Source organism: Rhinolophus sinicus, linkage group LG03, assembly GCF_036562045.2.
Source record: "Rhinolophus sinicus isolate RSC01 linkage group LG03, ASM3656204v1, whole genome shotgun sequence".
Taxonomy (NCBI): domain Eukaryota; kingdom Metazoa; phylum Chordata; class Mammalia; order Chiroptera; family Rhinolophidae; genus Rhinolophus; species Rhinolophus sinicus.
In genome coordinates, this window is record NC_133753.1 from 81507526 (window position 1) to 81526186 (window position 18661).

At 37.8% G+C, this 18661-nt stretch overlaps 1 protein-coding gene and 1 pseudogene across 2 annotated transcripts; both read right to left on the bottom strand.

Moving 5' to 3' along the window:
• Nucleotides 1-1056: 1056 nt before the first annotated feature.
• Nucleotides 1057-18209, bottom strand: EAPP (E2F associated phosphoprotein). 2 transcript variants are annotated; one of them, XM_074328137.1, is made up of 6 exons: nt 18022-18204; nt 13761-13942; nt 12576-12671; nt 10801-10918; nt 7576-7686; nt 1057-1705 (listed from the first exon to the last, which is right to left on the bottom strand). In XM_074328137.1, exons 1-6 carry the CDS (start codon nt 18093-18095, stop codon nt 1429-1431), a joined length of 858 nt encoding a protein of 285 aa, XP_074184238.1. In that variant the 5' UTR covers nt 18096-18204; the 3' UTR covers nt 1057-1428. The 2 variants fall into 2 exon arrangements, with proteins under 2 accessions (XP_074184238.1, XP_019610108.2); XM_019754549.2 differs by lacking the exon at nt 10801-10918 and having other exon boundaries at nt 1566-1705; nt 18022-18209.
• LOC141570625 (translationally-controlled tumor protein-like) lies at nt 9802-10506 on the bottom strand (annotated as a pseudogene).
• Nucleotides 18210-18661: the final 452 nt, after the last annotated feature.

The window sequence follows — 18661 nt, forward strand, 5'->3', positions numbered from 1 at the left end:
TTTTAGAAAGCGCAGAAGGCAACACATTGGGAAAGACATGCTTTCCTTCTGGACATCTACCATTCTCTGAGAGGGTGTGCAGAGGTTCCCCCTCACACTCCGTCGAGCCCTGAGCTCTGTGGGGAATCACCGCTCTAGTCCAATTTTTTCATTTTGTAGGTGAGAAAACTGGGGCTCAAAGGAACAGACTGGCCCAAGATTACCACGCTAGAGCCTGAATTAAAACATATTTCCTGATTTCTTTCCACTCTCTCTCATTTTTATTACAGTAACAAGAAGACCCTGAGTTTCCTAATGTTGTCTTTGGAAATAGTTCATATTCTTTTAAAAAGCTAAAATGTACAGATGCCTACAATGTAATTTCCTCCAAGCTGCCACTAATGATTTTTATGTTAATAGGAAAAAACAAAAACCTTGGTTGCTGAAAACAGAAATTCCAGAATAGTGGACACAGGGGCAGCAACAGGAGTTTTTTTAGTCTAAGGCTGGAGGGTGAGGTTGCTCTTCCTCACCACAAATTTCTATTTCACTGTGTTAATTCATTCACCAGTTTGGAATACTGGTTAGTACAACCCTTTTAAGGAAAAACCTATATTAGGGCCGGTCTGGTGGCTCAGGCAGTTGGAGCTCCGTGCTCCTAACACCGAAGGCTGCCGGTTGGATTCCCACATGGGCCAGTGGGCTCTCAACCACAAGGTTGCTGGTTCGACTCTGGTTCGACTCCTCGAGTCCTGCAAGGGATGGTGGGGTGTGCCCCCTGCAACTAACAACAGCAACTGAAGCTGAACTGCGCCCTCCACAACTACAATTGAAAGGACAGTAACTTGACTTGGAAAAAATTGGAAACACACTGTTACCCAATAGAGTCCTGTTCCTTTTCCCCAATAAAATTAAAAAAAAAAACAAAAAAAAAAACCTTATTAATTATTCCAGGCACCCAGCAATACTAACTCCATGTCACTGTAACAGTTGCTAAATTGCTAAATACTATCACTTCACCCTATGGGGTAGATGGGAAATAAAAATACTTCTTAGCAAAAAAAATACAGACAGAAGTCAGTAAACAGTCTCTAGTTTAATCACACCAAGGGTATGTTTAAAATAAAAAATATAAATGACACTCTGAAACAAAGATTACTTATAACTCCAGAACATTTTAATTCTAAAGAGTTTTAATAAATAAAAAGCCCAAGTCTCCAAAGTCCATCAAAAAGGGAATGAATGAATAATCAATCCCATGAGAGCGGGAGAAAAATTTTAAGAGAAGGGGAGGGATGAGGTTGATTAACCATTCTCTTTCAAAAAGATAAAACACTGCTTCCTCAATTAACCACTCAGAATGTCACTTGATGTGAACAGGCAGGAGGAAAATAACTGTCCATATTTGCCTATATACAGTATTGGGCAATTAAAAGCCAACACAGCTACTTAGGAATGGCTTGCTAAAACGTTGAAAAAATGAAAGACTTCGTCCTTGTCATAGACGGCCACCTCCGTGGAACACTCGCTGCACATGACTGGGTGATAGATTTCTTCCACTTGTGTCTCCGCCTGCTCTGCAGCATCTTCATGGTCAGACCTCATCTTCTTACGGCCTCGCCTTTTCTTCCTGTTCTCTGGGGTTTTGTATCTTAGAACCTCCTCTTTGTTGACAGAACAATTCATTACAAACATTGCTCTATATTGAGTTTTGTATGATTCATGCCTAAGAAGAAAATGAAATGGAGAATTTGGATTTATGTTCTATTTTAATAGTTACCCATTGAGATAAAATTTGAGAACACCACAAACTTACTGAAATACCAACCAAAGTAAAGACATGGGAACAAAATGGGAAATTTAAAGACATGTTAAGTTATTTTAAGAACAGGAAGAAACTTGTTAATAGAAAATAGTACGTACACTGCACACCTGAAGCTGAAGCTGAACAATAATGTATGTCAACTACAATTTTACATATATGTATGTGTGTGTGTGTGTGTGTGTGTGTGTGTATAGTTATAAGCAGCGGAGTACAGCATTAGGAATAGAGACAGTGGAAATGTAACGGCTGTGTGCGATGTCAGAGGGGTAGTGGATGGGGGGGAGGGGGGTTGTCACTGTGAGGGATATAAATAATAAATGTCTAACTATTACATTGTTTTGTGCACCTGAAACTAATAAAAAATGTTAAAAAATAATATTTATAAAAATTAAATCATAATTGAAAATGTGAAAAAAAAGATATAATTTGCTTTCAGTCTAAACAATTAGGAAAGCCAACGGAAATAGAAATTTAGTCTATAATATAGTTCAACATCAGATAAGAGTTAATGATTCTTTGAAATAATTAGAATCTTACATTAGAAATAAAGTAAAATTTCCCTTAAAAAAAAAAAAAAAGAAAACAGTACAAAGAATGAATATATCCTCTTTTCTACTGCTTTAAAATTAACTTTTCTCTCAGGAAAAAACTTGATTTGCTCTGCAAACTCAGAAAGACAGGAAAAGTTGTGGGAAACTTCAGAAGTAATATTGAAATAAATTTTGTGCCTTTTTCTGCTGTGGCCTGAGACTCTGTCCTCTACTCATTACAAGTAGTATGATTCTGATCACCATTTTAGTAAAAAGCTACAGTTTCAAAAGCTGAAAGAGCTTCTGACTTCATAATGTCCCCTTGGCTTTACGCCAGCAGTCTAAAGAATAGATAATGCTTCCTTTGTGTTCCTCATATACTTCATATTTCCCTACTTCCTTCCCCATTTAGTAAGTGGCTTTTATTTTTTTCCCTTTAAGCCTCAGGCAACAGAAATGTTTCTGCTAAAACAGTAAACTCCAGTTATGCCTTCATTAGTTCCACACGTTGACCTGCACCACCACCAGCAGTAATTTACACTGTGCAATCTGGTGCTTCTCTCCAGGTGAGGCTATACAAATTTCATTTACACTCCACTGTATTGAAATCCTGTGTTAACATGGAACAGAGTTTTTATCGAGGTCAAATTCTACTGTTAGATCATGAAGCAACTTCTTTTGAGTGTCGGAACCCCATATCACGTTTTAATATGAAAGAGCAGCAACTTAAGTACAAAGTCATTTTACTTTTTTTCATTTCATAAACATATCCTAGGTCAATTAATATACAAAAAGCTGAAGAGTTCATATGGAAAGTGTATATATTAATTGTTGCAGATCAGAAACCTCAGGGTAGTGAGAAAAACTACATCTAACTACTCATTAGTTCCTAGAACAAATCCACCACCACACCACCATTAGTTTCAGTTAACTTGACTCAGAACATGGAGTAAGCTAGGCATTTATAAGGCCACCAGGAAAAAAACGGAAAGGAAAGGTCACGAGTATACAGTCAGCCTTCCATATCCATGGGTTTTGCCGCCACAGATTCAACTTTTCACAGAAAGAAAACAGTATTTTCAATCTGCTGCTGGGAATCCATAAATGCTGATTCCCACTGTATGCACTGTCCTAAGCCATTTTATAGTATAAGGGATTTGAGCCCTTTGGTATCCACCAGGGGAGAGGAGGGGTGTCCTGGAACAAATCCCTCTTGGATACCAAGAGATGACTGTATTTAGATTAACAGAATGAAGGGGTGAAAAAAAACATGATCATCTCAATTGATGCAGGAAAAGCATGTGATAAAAATTCAATATGCTTTCATGATAAAAACACCCAATTGGCTAGGAACAGAACAAAACTTCCTCAACATTATAAATGCCACATATGAAAAACCCATAGCTAACATCATACTCAGTAATGAAAGATTGAAAACGTTTCCTCTAAGATCAAGAAAAAGACAAAAGTGCCTGCTTTCACCGTTCCACCACTTCTATTCAACATAGTACTGGAAGTTCTAATCAGAGCAATTATGTAAGAAAAAAACAAAATAAAAGGCATCTAAACTCGAAAGGAAGAAGTAACATTATCTTTGTTCACAGATGATGTGATGTAGAAAACTCTAAAGATTACACACACAAAAACTATTAGTGCTAATAAATTAATTCAGCAGAGTTGCAGGGTACAAAATCAACACGCAAAAATGTGTTGCATTTCTGTACGCTAGCAATGAACAATCCAAACAGAAAAGTGGAATACAGTTTATAAGAGGCTGGGGCGTGTGGGATGGAGAATGGGGAATTATTGTCTAATGAGTACAGAGTTTCTGTGTGGAATGACAAAAAACTTCTGGAAATGGATAGTGGTTATGACTGCATAACAGGGTGAATGTAATTAATGTCACTGAATTATACACTTAAAATGGTTAAAATAGGAAACAAGAGTGCCACTGTCACCACTCCAATCCTACAGGGTACTGGAAGTCCTAGCCAGAGCAACCAGGCAAGAAAAGAAATAAAAGGTATCCAAATAAGAAGTAAAATTGTCTCTGTTTGCAGATGACATGATCTTATATACATATAAAACTCCTGAAGACTCCACCAAAACAATGTTAGAATAAACGAATTCAGTCAAGTTGCAGTATACAAAAATTTGTTGTGTTTCTATGTACTACCAACAAACTGCCTGAAAAAGAAATTCAGAAAACAATCCTATTCACAGTAGCATCAAAAATAATAAAATACCGTGTTTCCCCGAAAGTAAGACCAGGTCTTATACTGTGTTTCCCCGAAAATAAGACGGGGTCTTATATCATTTTTTGCTGCAAAAGATGTATTAGGGCGTATTTTCAGGGGATGTCTTATTTTTTTCATGTACAACAATCTGCATTTATTCAAATACAGTCATGTCATCTTCTTCTGGAACATCATCATAACGTACTAAATGCATCCGTTCAGCTGAGATCTTAACTGGGGCTTATTTTCGGGGTAGATCTTATTTTTGGGGAAACACAGTACTTAGAAATAAATTTAACCAAGGAGGCAAAAGATCTGTACACTAAAAACTGTAAGACACTGACGAAAGAAACTAAAGAAAACAAATAAATAGAAAGATATCCTGTGTTCATAGACTGAAAGAACTAATATTGTTAAAATGTCCATAATACCCAAAGCCATCTATAAAGTCAATGTAATCCCTATCAAAATGCCAATGGAGTTTTTCACAGAAACAGAAAAAAGAAATCCTAAAATTTGTATGGAACCACTAAAGAACCCAAATAGCTAAAGCAATCTTAAGAAAGAAGAACAGAGCTGGAGACATCACACTTCCTGATTTCAAACTATCATGCAAGGCTATAGTAATCAGAACAGTATGGGACTGGCAGAAAAACACTCATAGATCAATGGAACAGAATCGAGAGCCCAGAAATAAACCCACACATATAATGTCAACTAATATTTGACAACAGAGCCAAGAATATGCAATGGGTAAAAGATAGTCTCTGCAGTAAACAATATTGGAAAAACTGGATGTTTACATACAAAAGAATTAAACTGGACCCCTATCATATACCACTCACAAAAATTAACATGAAATGCACTAAAGACAAATATAAGACCTGAAATTGTAAAACTTTGACACTGGTCTTGGCAATGATTTTTTGCACATGACACCAAAAGCACAAGCAACAAAAGCAAAAATAAACAAGTGGGACTACATCAAACTAAAAAGCTTCTGGCACAGCAAAGAAACAAATCAACAAGATAAAAATGGGAGAAATTATTTACAAATCATACACTATCTGATAAGTGGTTAATATCAAAAATATGTATTAGGAATTTATACAACTCAATAGCAAAAAAACAATCTAATTAAAAAATAGGCAAAGGACCTGAATAGACATTTTTCCAAAGACATACAAATGGTCAACAGGTACATAGTACTCAGAATCACCAAACATCAGGGAAATGCAAATCAAAACAACAATGAGATATTACCTCATACCTGTTAGAATGGCTATTATCAAAAAGACAAGCGATAACAAAAGTGAACCCTTGTGCACTGCTGGTGGGAATGTAAATCGGTACAACCACTAATAGAAAACAATACAGAAGCTCCTCATAAAATTAAAAATAGAACCAACATATGATCCATAGGAAAAATGTCCATTCAGGTCCTTTGCCCATTTTTTAATTGGATTGTTTGGGTTTTTTTGCTATTGAGTTGTATGAGTTCCTAATATATACTTACGATATTAACCACTTATCAGATAGTATATGATTTGCAAATAATGTCTCCCATTTTGTAGGTTGCCTTTTTATTTTGTTGATTATTTCTTTGCAATCCCCCTTCTGGGTATACCATGTTTCCCCGAAAATAAGACCTAGCTGGACCATCAGCTCTAATGCGTCTTTTGGAGCAAAAATTAATATAAGACCTGGCCTTATTTTAATATAAGACCAGGTATAATTTAATATAATACCAGGTCTTATATTAATTTTTGCTCCAAAAGACGCATTAGAGCTGATGGTCCGTCTAGGTCTTATTTTCAGGGAAACACGGTATATCCAAAAGAAATAAAATCACTACCTCAAAGAGACATCTGTACCCTCACCACAACCAGGTAGGTGATTAAGGTCAACATTGTAATAAATCACATTGATAAATTGTGCCCTTGATATGTGACGAAAATGGCGCTTTACTTCAGTGGTCTTCCTCCCAAAAACCTACTGCAACATTATTTACAATAGCCAAGACATGGAAACAACCTAAGTATCCATCAACAGCTCATTCAGCTATAAAGAAAATATGGTACATATATACAGTGGAATATTATTTAGCCATTAAGAGAAGGAAATCCTACCACTTGTGACAACATAGAAGAACCTGGAGGGCATTACACTAAGTGAAAGAAGTCAGAGAGAGACAGATACTGTATGATCTCACTTATACGTGGAATCTGAAATAACGAAAAACAAAAACTGAACTCATAGAAACAGACAGTAGATTGGTAGTTGGTAGGGGAGGATGGATGGGTGAAAGTGACAGAAGGTACAAACTTCCGGTTATAAGATGAGTCAATTCTGGGGATGCAATGTACAGCATGATGACTACAGTTAACAATACTGTATTCCATGCTTGAAAGTTGCTAAGAGTGGATCTTAAAAGTTCTCACTACGAAAAAAAGAAAGGTAACTATGTGAGGTATGGATGTGTTAACTAACCTTATTGTGGTAATCATTTTGCAATATATTTGGATATCAAATAATCATGTTGTACACCTTAAACTTACACAATGTTATATGTCAATCATATCTCAATAAAGCAGGGAACAGATTTTTATAAATTTTTAAATGGTCTAGTTGACAATAAATTGAATACTCAAAGTACTCAACAGCAAATTTTTTTAAATGTTTTTTTAAATTTCATGTTACATGTTATCACAAAAATAAAGTGTATTTGAGAGATTGTATCATTCTACATACAACATATACATAGTTTCACTAAATCCTTGCCAGTACTGGTAAGTGCTTTATTTTAAACTAGTTGTGACGGAACTATGCATAAAAAAAATTACTTATTAAAAAATTAGTCATGTCGTCCAAAGGATATATGAGGACAGAACCTTATCAGAATTCCTAAGTACCTCAAAAATGTACTTCTGATTTTTAAAAAGGCCCACCAAGTTGTTTTTTTTGTTTTGTACGCATGTGTGTGTTGTTATCCTTTATCTGTTACCTTTGGCAATCAAGACACAGCGTGGTCATGCAGGCAGGGCAATTCAAGACAGCATCACTACTCGGAACAGGCTGTTGCTGACGTGGCCTCTGTCTTCCCAACCCATGGTAGCTAGAACAAAAAAAGAAGGGGGAGACCATTAAAGCCACATTTCTAATGCCATTCTCCAATGAAAATAACCAGTAATCCTCTGAAAAATGGTTGATTCGCGGAACGGGGCATACACGATGAGCCTGGAGCATCTTGTAGTGCCAGAAAGCAAGGAAGTGCTAAAACCAATCAACCAACCAATACAGTAGGTATGTCAAAGGAGCATAGGAGGCAACTGAAAACGCTCCCATTGTCCAAAGCTGAAACAATTAGATCAACAAAATAAAGTATTGGATCATAACCCAAAGTATAAATAAATGTTCGAGTCCATGCTCACATAAATGACTGAATAAATAAATAAATAAATTGGGGAGAATAGACAAATCTCCCGTACATAAGAATTACAAATAATTTAGGAAGATACTCTCTCCTCATAACTCCCCACTCCTTTAGTCTGAGTTGCCCATAGTGACTTCCGTGCAAAAAGTACAGTATGGATGGGGGGGGAAAGAGCAACTTTACAGTAGAGAAACCTGACAAACACTGCCTCACCAAGGTGATCAAAGTCAACATGAACAGTCATAAGTCACATTGATGGTATATGTGCCTTTGATATTGTGATGAAAATGGCACTTTACTTGTTTAGTCTTCCTCCCAAAACCTATAATCCCAATCTAATCGTGAGAAACATCCAATTCCAATGATAGGACCCGCCTACAATGTAGTCATGCACCGCATAACGACGATTCAGTCAACGATGGACCACATATACAATAGTGATCCCATAAGATTACAATAGAGCTGAAAAATTCCTATCGCTGAGTGATGTCGTAGCCATGGTTACATCGTAGGGCAAAGCATTATTCACATGTTTGTGGTGATGCTGCTGTAAACAAACCTACTGCACTGCCGGTCATATAAAAGTATATTACATACAATTATGTACAGTGCATCCTTGTTAATTGTAATAAATGACTGTTACTGGAATATGTATTTCCCATATATACTTTTTATTATTTTAGAGTGTACTCTTTCTACTTATAAAAAGTTTGCTGTAAAATAGTGTGCCGTGTTATGCCAGCAGATACACCATCTGTTTACCAAGTCTCTTGATTGCATCATTTTCTCTTGTGCTTGATTTAATCTCGTGTTGTTTTATAAGTTTAGTGTAGCCTAAGTGTTCAGTGTTTATAAAGTCTACAGTAGTGTACAATAACGTCGTAGGCCTTCACGTCTACTCACCACTCACTCCCTGACTCACCCAGAGCAACTTCTAGTCCTACAAGCTCCATTCGGGCTAAGTGCTCTATACAGGTGCACCTTTTTTTGCTTTATACCATATTCACTATCCAGTACAGTAACACACTGTACAGGTGTGTAGCCTAGAAGCAAGAGCTATACCATCTAGCCTAGGTGTACAGAAGGCTGTACCATCTAAGTTTGTGTTAAGTATCATAGCACTTCAAATGTTCATTCCAGAATGTGGGTGATTAAAAAATACTCATTAAATGAATGCAAGGGGCAGTCGAGGAAGTGGTGCATAGGTGAAACTGGGAGAGAAAAAAACGACAAAGTGTGAGGGTGGAGGCTAAAAGATCCACACAGTATCAAAATCCCTTTGACTTGAAAAATATAGATTCCAAGCCCCCACCTTAGCTGAATCAAAACCTCCTAGAGTAGGATTCAAGGGCTTTTCATTCTTTCCAGGTGACTCTGAAGCACAGCCAGGTTAGGGAAGCACTGGGTAATAGTGGTAAGTTGCCTAGCTTTTAGTTTTACGACATCGGCCTTTATCAAATCACATCTGAAATGAGTACAGAGTTTCCTCTTGGGTGATGAAAATGGTTTGAAATTAAATAGAAGTGGTGGTCGCACAGCATCATGAATATACTAAATGCCACTAAATTGTTCACTCTAAAATGGTTAATTTTATGTTATGTGAATTTCACCTCAATTTTGAAAAATCCAATTGTAAACAGTTAAAAAGAACAATTCAGATACAAAATATAACATCCACTCTTCATCCACATAAATTCTTAATGTCTAACTAGTTGTTTTTTTTTTGGGGGGGGGCAGCTTAAATGCATTTATTTTTAGACGATCTACACGGTATGTTTTTCTTAAAACAATGCCTCCATTCCAAATCAATCAAGGTCAAGATAAACGAAGAGCTCAAGGTGACATCCATCCCATCTGTCCTAGTCCTGGTGTGTGGATGAAAAGCTGCTGCCAGTTATGATGATGACAGGTGATGGATCCCCATGGCCAACTGTGTTAACATTGTTCCATGTCTAAACCATCCTTAAAGAAAATCATCTATGGGGTCACAGCATCCCATGCCATCTGGATTCAGATTTTCACCAATAAAGAACAGATAGTTTTTTGAAATTAGCAAGGATATTCATGATTTGTTCTGCAGCCTGTCATAAAAGTTTTACTCTTGCTGGTCTCTGTTCTTCCCGTTTCCCTTTGACTGATTTCATGTAATCTTTGATGTACTTCTTGTAGGCTTCTCTTGTGAAGCTGGCTTCCTGCAAATGATGGTTCATGACAATATCAACACCAGTGACTACTGTGCTTTCGGTACCTTTGCCCTCGGGGCCTTCAGCGGAGGCATTTCCATCCATGAATCAATGTGACCCTCTGTTCTACTGACCATCTTCCCCTCCACCTCCACCGTGATTTCCCAGATCTTGTACATGTTGAAGAATATCTCATTATGGCTGATGAGGCCTGGGTGGATGGTCACAATGGTGGCTGGAAGGAGACGACAGCTGCGCTGGCACAGCAGGAGCTTGGAGCCAGGACGATGCAGCAGGAGGAGCAGCACTCAGGGGCAGCGGGGAGTGGGCGGAAAAGGAATGTCCAACTAGTTTTAAGTTGTCTATTTTAAAAATTCAGCTTTGTTCCTTGGAGAGACTGACTACAGCAGTGTGAGTTCAATAGTTTTTTAAAAATCAACTGAAACTACCTAGTTATTTTCAAATTAAACTGTTCAGTTTTTTTCAAATTTCTTTGTTTATGTGTGTCTGTATAAACGTACATGCAAATACATATATTCAAAATGTGAATGCAGTAAAATCTTCTTTTAATCATTTTCTCTAAAGATTCTAAACATTAAATTTAAGTTCTTACCCTCTTCTCCGTGCATCGACCCAGGCCTGATCTCTGTTATCTTTTTCAGGATCATATAGTAATTCATCATTTGTTGGAATCCTGTGTCGTTTCTTCTTTTTCTTCTTGGTCACCTGTGCTAATTTTGAAAATGTTAAGGATATGACTAAGTATCTGTCTAAAGTTCATATAGCCTTAATACAGAATGAAGAATATCGTTTCCTAGACTACATATTTTTCCTATTTATACATTCTTTAAAATTTTTTTAACTATTCCTCCAAGTAAATTTCTTGTCCAATTAACAAGGCACTAAAATGAAAGTGACAGAAGAGGCAAAAACTGTTTCTTCACTGAAAACTGGTACCTGAAGAGCTTAAATACTGAAAATTCAGAGTCCAAAAAGGCCACTCAAAGCATACCAAAAATAGAAACTATTTTGGATGTCTAAATTTTCCACAAGTTCCCATATATAAATGCTACTGAAATCAGAAGAAAAATATTTCAAAAATGAGTGAAAAAAGAACTATGGCTGTCCACAAACACCAGACTATTAAAATATACTTGAGCAGGTCAATATTTAGGTAATAATATACAAAAATATAAAATTATTCCTTTACCATATAAATTTGTTATCTATGTATTCCAGTGTAACTACTGATATAATTAAATTAGTTTTAGGTCCTGTCATTACGGTTCAACTTTGCTCAAATTTTATACAAAATCAATTCCAAAAAATAGAGAGGCTGATGGAAAAAAAGCAACAAGTTAGGGAAAATTCTCCAAGAGGGTAAAAATATAGAAACTATTTCCAGGTGTTGAAACAAATATTCCTGCGCTAAGGAGCCCCGAGGAAGGAGTGACTGAGTCAGGACATACTCTTCCTCTCCCCAAGTGTGCCTCTGCAGTGCCACTGTTGGTCCTATGTCTTCACATGTGTGCATTCCCATCTGTTCTTTTTCTTTTCTTGTGGTAAAACTGGCATAGGTTGGATTCTGGGGGTACCAAAAAAAGATATACAAGAGGACACTTCGGTCAACGTTGCTCAAGCAGTAGTTCGCCATAATCAGAAGTGTATGGACACTGATGGTAACCACTTTGAGCATCTCTTGTAATTATAAAAGTCAAATGTGACTTGTATTCATCTTTTGTATTACAATTTTAATACAGTTTTCCTTTCTTAAAATGTGCATACTTTTTTTTTTTTGGCACCCTCTGTATATATTTCAGGTGTATGACATTTGATACAGGTGTATGATATTTGTATATACATTTGTTCTTAGTCATCTATCCTGCTTTTGTTTTCACATCAACTGCCTGTAATTTCTTTTTTTTAACTTTTATTTAAGTGTGTTTTTCCAGGATCCTTCAGCTCCAAGTCAAGTAGTTGTTGTTTTTTTTCCTTTCTTTCTGTTTAAATTTTTTAATTTATTGGGGTGACAACTGTTAGTAAAATTACATAGATTTCAGGTGTACAATTCTGTATTACATCATCTATAAATTCCATTGTGTGTTCACCACCCAGAGTCAGTTCTCCTTCCATCACCATACATTTGATCCCCAAGTAGTTGTTTCAATCTAGTTGTGGAGGGTGAAGCTCACAGTGGCTCATGTGGGGATCAAACTGGCAACTTTGTTGTTAAGAGCACCTCACTCTAACCAACAGAGCTAACCCGCAGCCCCCTGCCTGCAATTTCTTAAAAGATCAAACTGAGAAGGAAATCCTAATATCAAATAATTGCTAGGTAAACCTTTTTCATAAAATATAACTGCTTAACCTGGTAAGCATTTTACTTACCCGTTTTGTCTTCGTCCTCAGAATCAGAATCAAAATATATATCATCATAGTACTTTGTCAGAGCTGTTCCAACATTCCCATTTCCTGAGGAAGACCCTGTTCAAACCATAACAGAAGTTTACAGACTAAACCATCCATAACTGACAAGAAAAAAACTCCATACATTCTTCTATCACCTCAAAGTAGTATCAACTCCTCCCAATCTCATTCGGATGGAAAAATACTTCCACATCACTGACTTAACTGCATTTGTGTCCTGTGCAATCACAGCGAACTGCCCCCTCCTTAAGTAAATGTTCCAAATCATGAGATTATTTTTGTCTCCCTTCCCACAAATCTAATTAAATAAAATAGCCACATTTTCAGATTGCCAGCATACATATCTCTGCCTTTCAGCCATGCAGTATACTGTGGAGCACAGGGAATAACCATCTTGTTTTAAAGGGACTTGAGGGAAAAGAGGCTAAGAACCATAAGAGAGGCAGGAAAATGAGTCAAGGACACTTGTTTCCTCTCCTCAGTTGTGCCAGGTGCCCTGACATTACCTGTACTTATGTCATCATATACCTGCATCCCTAATTCTCCCTCTTAATGAACATCCGCTTTTGATTTTATTATCACACATGCTTTCTGTTTTTTATTTAAGCATTTCTTACATTTATTAAGATTTACTTTTTCTTTTTCTTTTTACACATGCTTTCATTCTTAACCGTTAATACATAGCCTATCAACGTGGAAACCAATGCTAAGGAATCCTAGTTTCACAAATCAGTTTTCAGGTTGGGTACCTTTTACATAGAGACCAAGTATCAAAATGAAGTATATTTCGTTACTAAAATGAGACAGGAATTTGTGGTGACACATCATTTAATCTGCCATATCAGTGCTCTAGAATCCTAAAAAATACTTCTATAAGCCTGTCTTTTTTTTTAATCCTAGGGTAAAAATTACAAACAAAAATCTTGCAAGTAAACAGTACTAAATATCTTTCCAACAACACAGGAAACTTCTTCACTAGTCATCAAAGAAAACTATGCTGAGGTTGCCAAACACACTTATTCATTCACTCAATAAACATTTATTGAGCACCTACTGAAGGTGCAGGGAACACGACAGAGCACAGATAAGGTTCTTGCCAATATGGAGCTTTACAAAATATCTGTGAAAATCTAACTGAAAGTTTACCTCTTTCCAGAGAGGATAACTTGTCCTGCATTGTTTTTATGGTGGAATTTAATTCAGCTTCCATTTCTTTTTCAAATTCATCTTCACTAGATGATTCACTTTCTCCAGTAAGACATTCTCTGATGAGTTTTCGTTTTTGTTCAGGAGTTCCATGTAAAAGCACATCCACTTCATCTTCAGAACTAGTACACATTTAAATCATAAAGAACATGAATAGTAAAGAGTTAAAATAACTTACAACTCCCATCATCTCACTGCCCAATCATTTTAAGTTTGACAAGGTTGCATTTGACTTATTACAAACGTCTTTCTAACTTCTTGAATGATCACACTGCTTCCCAGAAGTATTGCACCAATTGCTAACTCCATCAGCAATGAAAAGTTTACTCCACAGAACTGGTAGATTTTTAAATCTCTGGACATTTTAATAAAACTTCATATATAACTAATATATCACTAATATATCCACATAAAATGTTAACAGATAGCAATTGAATATTACAGTTTAAAAGGCACAGTGCTAAGCAGAAAGCTAAATTATATTCCAAATTCTCCTAAGCAATTCTGCCAATTTATTTGGCCTTCTGTGCCATCAATAGTAGTATGACAGAATTAAACCAGGTGTCAGCAGGAATATCTGAAATGCTTAAGACATTTCTAATACAATCAACATTAAATAAATAATGCTCAATGGCCCATGGTCAGATGATTACAGACTATTTTTGGTTTTTGCTTCTCTATCTTTCTCTTCTAGAATAATGCTTCTGAGCCTCCAGCAGAAGGTAAATCAGAAAAATGCAATTCACAACAATCAGTTTTGCTAGTGACAGAGGCCTTAGCCAGATTCTAATCCCAAGAAAGCTCTCTGACATTCCTCATCCTGAGCAGCATGCTCCCTCTTTCTCCATTACCACTATATTCACTCGGATCTTCTTAAATGTACACCATATCCTAACAATCTCCAGGCCTCCAAACTCTTCTGTTTCATTCCACCCTTAATCCTGCTGCCAGAATGTTATTGTCACATCACTACCCAGATCCAAAAGAAATCAGCCATGGCCAAACCTCTCAGCACAGCATTCAAAAGAGCATTCTACAACCTGGTTTCAACTGATAATTTCAACCTTGAACTACTTCAGTGGTCTTCAACTTGGGGCAATTTTGTCCCCCAAGCGACATTTAGCATAGCTAGAGACATTTTTGATTGTCACAACTGAAGACCGGAGGAGGGGCTACTGGCATCTAGTAAATAACACTGAATAACACCTATTAAATAACACTGGAGCCATTGCTGGTGGGAATATAAAATGGTACAGCCACTATGGAAAACAGCTTGGCAATTTCTTATCAAATTAAACATGTAATTACCATACAACCCAGTAATTGAACTTCTGGGCATTTATCCCAGAGAAATGAAAACTTATATGCACACAAAAACCTATACATGAATGTTTAGAGCAGTTTTATTCACAATGGTCAACACTGGAAATAACCAGATGTCCTTCACTGAATTAATGGTTAAACGTGGACTACTACTCAGCAATAAAAAAGGAATGAACTATTGATACCTACAACGAAACCTCCAGAGAATTATGCTGAGTGAAAAAAGCCAATCCCAAAAGTTTACAAACTACATAATTCCACTTATATGTTTTTTGAAAATGACACAATTATAGAAATGGAGAAGAGATTAGTGGTTACCAGAGGTTAAGCTGGGCATGGGGGCAGGAAGTGGGGAATAGAAGGGATCCTTGTGGTGATGAAAATGTTCTGTATTGACTGTATTAGTGTCACTATCCCAGATGTGATATCGTACTAGTTTTGCAATATGTTAACACTGGGGGAAACCAAATAAAGGTGACACAGAATCTCTGAATTATTTCTTACAACTGCATGTGAATCTACCTCAAAATAAAAAGTTTAATTTAAAAAAAAAAATTGAATGACAAGGCAAGAGAGTTGTTCTTTTTGCAAATTTTCTTCAAGCCTAGTGATAATTTCAAGAGAAGTCTCAGCATTTAGCACTACTGGGTGAGGCAATACATCATGGGTGCTGCAAATTCTTGTTGATATGCCAAGAATGCAAGGTTCTCACCACTCTTTACCTAGGCCATTTTTCAGAATTGTGTTTGCAGTTAAAACAAACAAAAACAAAAAACAAGAAAACAAAAACCTAGAGGAATGAAGTAATGTCCCTTTCCAGGACAAAGAGCAGGCTTATTTACTGCCTGCTATAAAAGAGGTAGATTCTTCAAGCTCAAGTGGTCCTCAGCCACAGTGCCAACTCACTGACTGTGTAGCATCCATCTGGGTCTCTCACCATGTAACTCCTGTAGAAGTTGGGACATAAGAGTAAACAGTAAGAACCCAATGCTCATGCTGCCTGCTGTGCTGTGAGTTGTCTGACCCAGGAATCTCATATCTTCTGCCAGCTTTCATGAAACAGTAACAGGTATAAAATATTAGCTTACACCTGGGGTAAAACCAAATCCTGACAGACTCCTCTCAAGCACCTCTCTAAAACCAATCTCCCTTTTTAAAACAACAAGCATTAGATTCAGAGCCTTGAGCAGGCAATACCATCTAATAATATTGTTTTGTTTTCACAGTATTTTTAATTACTTTACCAGAGGCAATTGTCACAGGATTATAAAGCTTCTTTTAAGAAATTAAACTACAAAAATGTAAACAGACTCAAAGAAAAATATTAAATAAATAGTAACAGTTTTATATGGAGATGGCAATGGCAGAATAACTCAAGTACAGGAAACACTGCTATATTCCAATCAAACTGAATTACTAATTGAGGCCTACATATACCTCCTTTCACAGACCTGACCCATTAACTGAAACTCTTTTTTCACAGGCCACCCTCCTTCCCCACAATAGCAATCTTCACAGCAGTCTGATCTCCCATGCCTACAACCCCTCCCCAGATGTGAAGAAACATTGTGACGGAAGTAGGACAGTTTTACAAAAAGCTCAGTCCAAAAAGCTCAGTTGGACAGAATGTTTTCAAGATTTTAAGTAGGATCTGCTGACAGCTTTAAAAAATGGCTAAATTTGCCTGGAAATCTCTTGCCAATGTATCTGCAAGTTTCCCCCAGGTAGGGTTAATCCCTACTGGAAATTCCCACGGAACTTCATCTGTGCCTATCTCAGGTCATCGTTTTCCAAAATGCTCTTCCAAGATACATACTTATTTCCAAAATACATACCTTCTGAGATATACAGAGGGTGCCAAAAAAAAAACGTATACACATTTTAAGAAAGGAAAACTGTATTAAAATTATAATACTCAATATATACCGATAACCAAAGATGAATACAAGTCATGTTTGACTTCTGCAAGTACAAGAAGTGATTACCATCAGCATCCAGACATGTCTGATTACCGCGAACTACTGCTTGAGCAACGCTGACCAAAGTGTCCACTTGTATACATTATTTGGGTACCCCCGGTATATATTATTTCCCCTACTATACAGTAAGATTTGTAGAAGGCAAAAATCTTATGATTGACCTGTGTAGCCCAGAGCAAGCATATACTCTCTCTCTCTCTCTCCGAAAATAAGACCTAGCCAGACAATCAGCTCTAATGCATCTTTTGGAGCAAAAATTAATATAAGACCCGGTCTTATATTGTATAATATACTGTATAATACATTGTATAATATAAGATCCGGTCTTATATTATATTGTATAATATATTGTATAATGTAAGACCAGGTTTTATATTAATTTTTGCTCCAAAAGACGCATTAGAGCTGATTGTCTGGCTAGGTCTTATTGTCGGGGAAACACGGTGATAGATGCTCAAAAAAGTCTGTTAATCATTCCCTTATTTTCTGTTTATGGCATATTAGTCTTCAAGATGGTCACTTCCCATTAAGTCCCACGAGCCTTACACATACTTACGATACAGGTATTGTATTTCCTATTTTATAGATGAGAAACAAGGTAAGTGACTTGCCTTCGGTCACACTGCTAGTAAGCTGAAGAGGCAGGACTCGACCTCAATGCTTTTGAAGACTTACGCGTGATTCCAGAATAGCCCCCCCTTCCAGGCGCTGGTATTGGCCCTGCCTCCCCCGTGGCTGCAAGACCTCACCAGAACGCCCCTCGGCGTCCCACAGGCGACAACGGGGCGCGACTGGTGCCGGAACCGCTGGGCCGACGGTCCGCACAGGCCCAGCAGGCGCAGCGAAGAGAGGACGCGAAGGCCCGAAGAATAGAGCGCCTCGGAGAGACAGGCACCCACCTGCTTAAAGCCGGCTCCTCGTCGCTAGGCTCTTCAACAGCGTAGGGGTCATAGTCATCTGCGAGCCGGTTCATGGTGGCCTGCACCCTCGGAAACCGTCTACAGGCGTTGGCCTAGTACCTGTTTACCCCGCAGGTCCCTCCCCTAAAGCGTTCCGGACTCCACTTCCGGCCGCACAGCCTCACCCTCCCTGCGCGCCTGCGCAGATCGCCCCGGGGGGGGGGGCGAGAGGAAGAGGGGGAGGAGATGGATCCCTGTGTCCCGCCGCCTCTTTCCGCGGCTTCCGCTTACATTAAAACAGCTAGTTTATTACTAGAAATAGTAATAGGCACCCTCATAAGTGACGCTCTCTGAGGTGAACACTCCACGTACAGTGTCTCGTGTGGTAACGTGAAGAAGCAGAAATCTAGATGCTGAGGGACGTGCAGCCTGTCGGTCCTCAGACACTAGGACCCGACGTCCTTCCAACCTCCTCGCGGGGAGACTTTCTACCTTCCCACTGCGCGCGGCTGCCTCGTGTTCACTGTATTCATTCCGCAGTCTGACTGCGGCTCTGACCGGCTTCCCAACAGTTGCTAGACTATCACGTTACTTCCCAGCTGCCTTTTCCTGGCCTCTTCTCAGGCCCAACCTTTGCTCA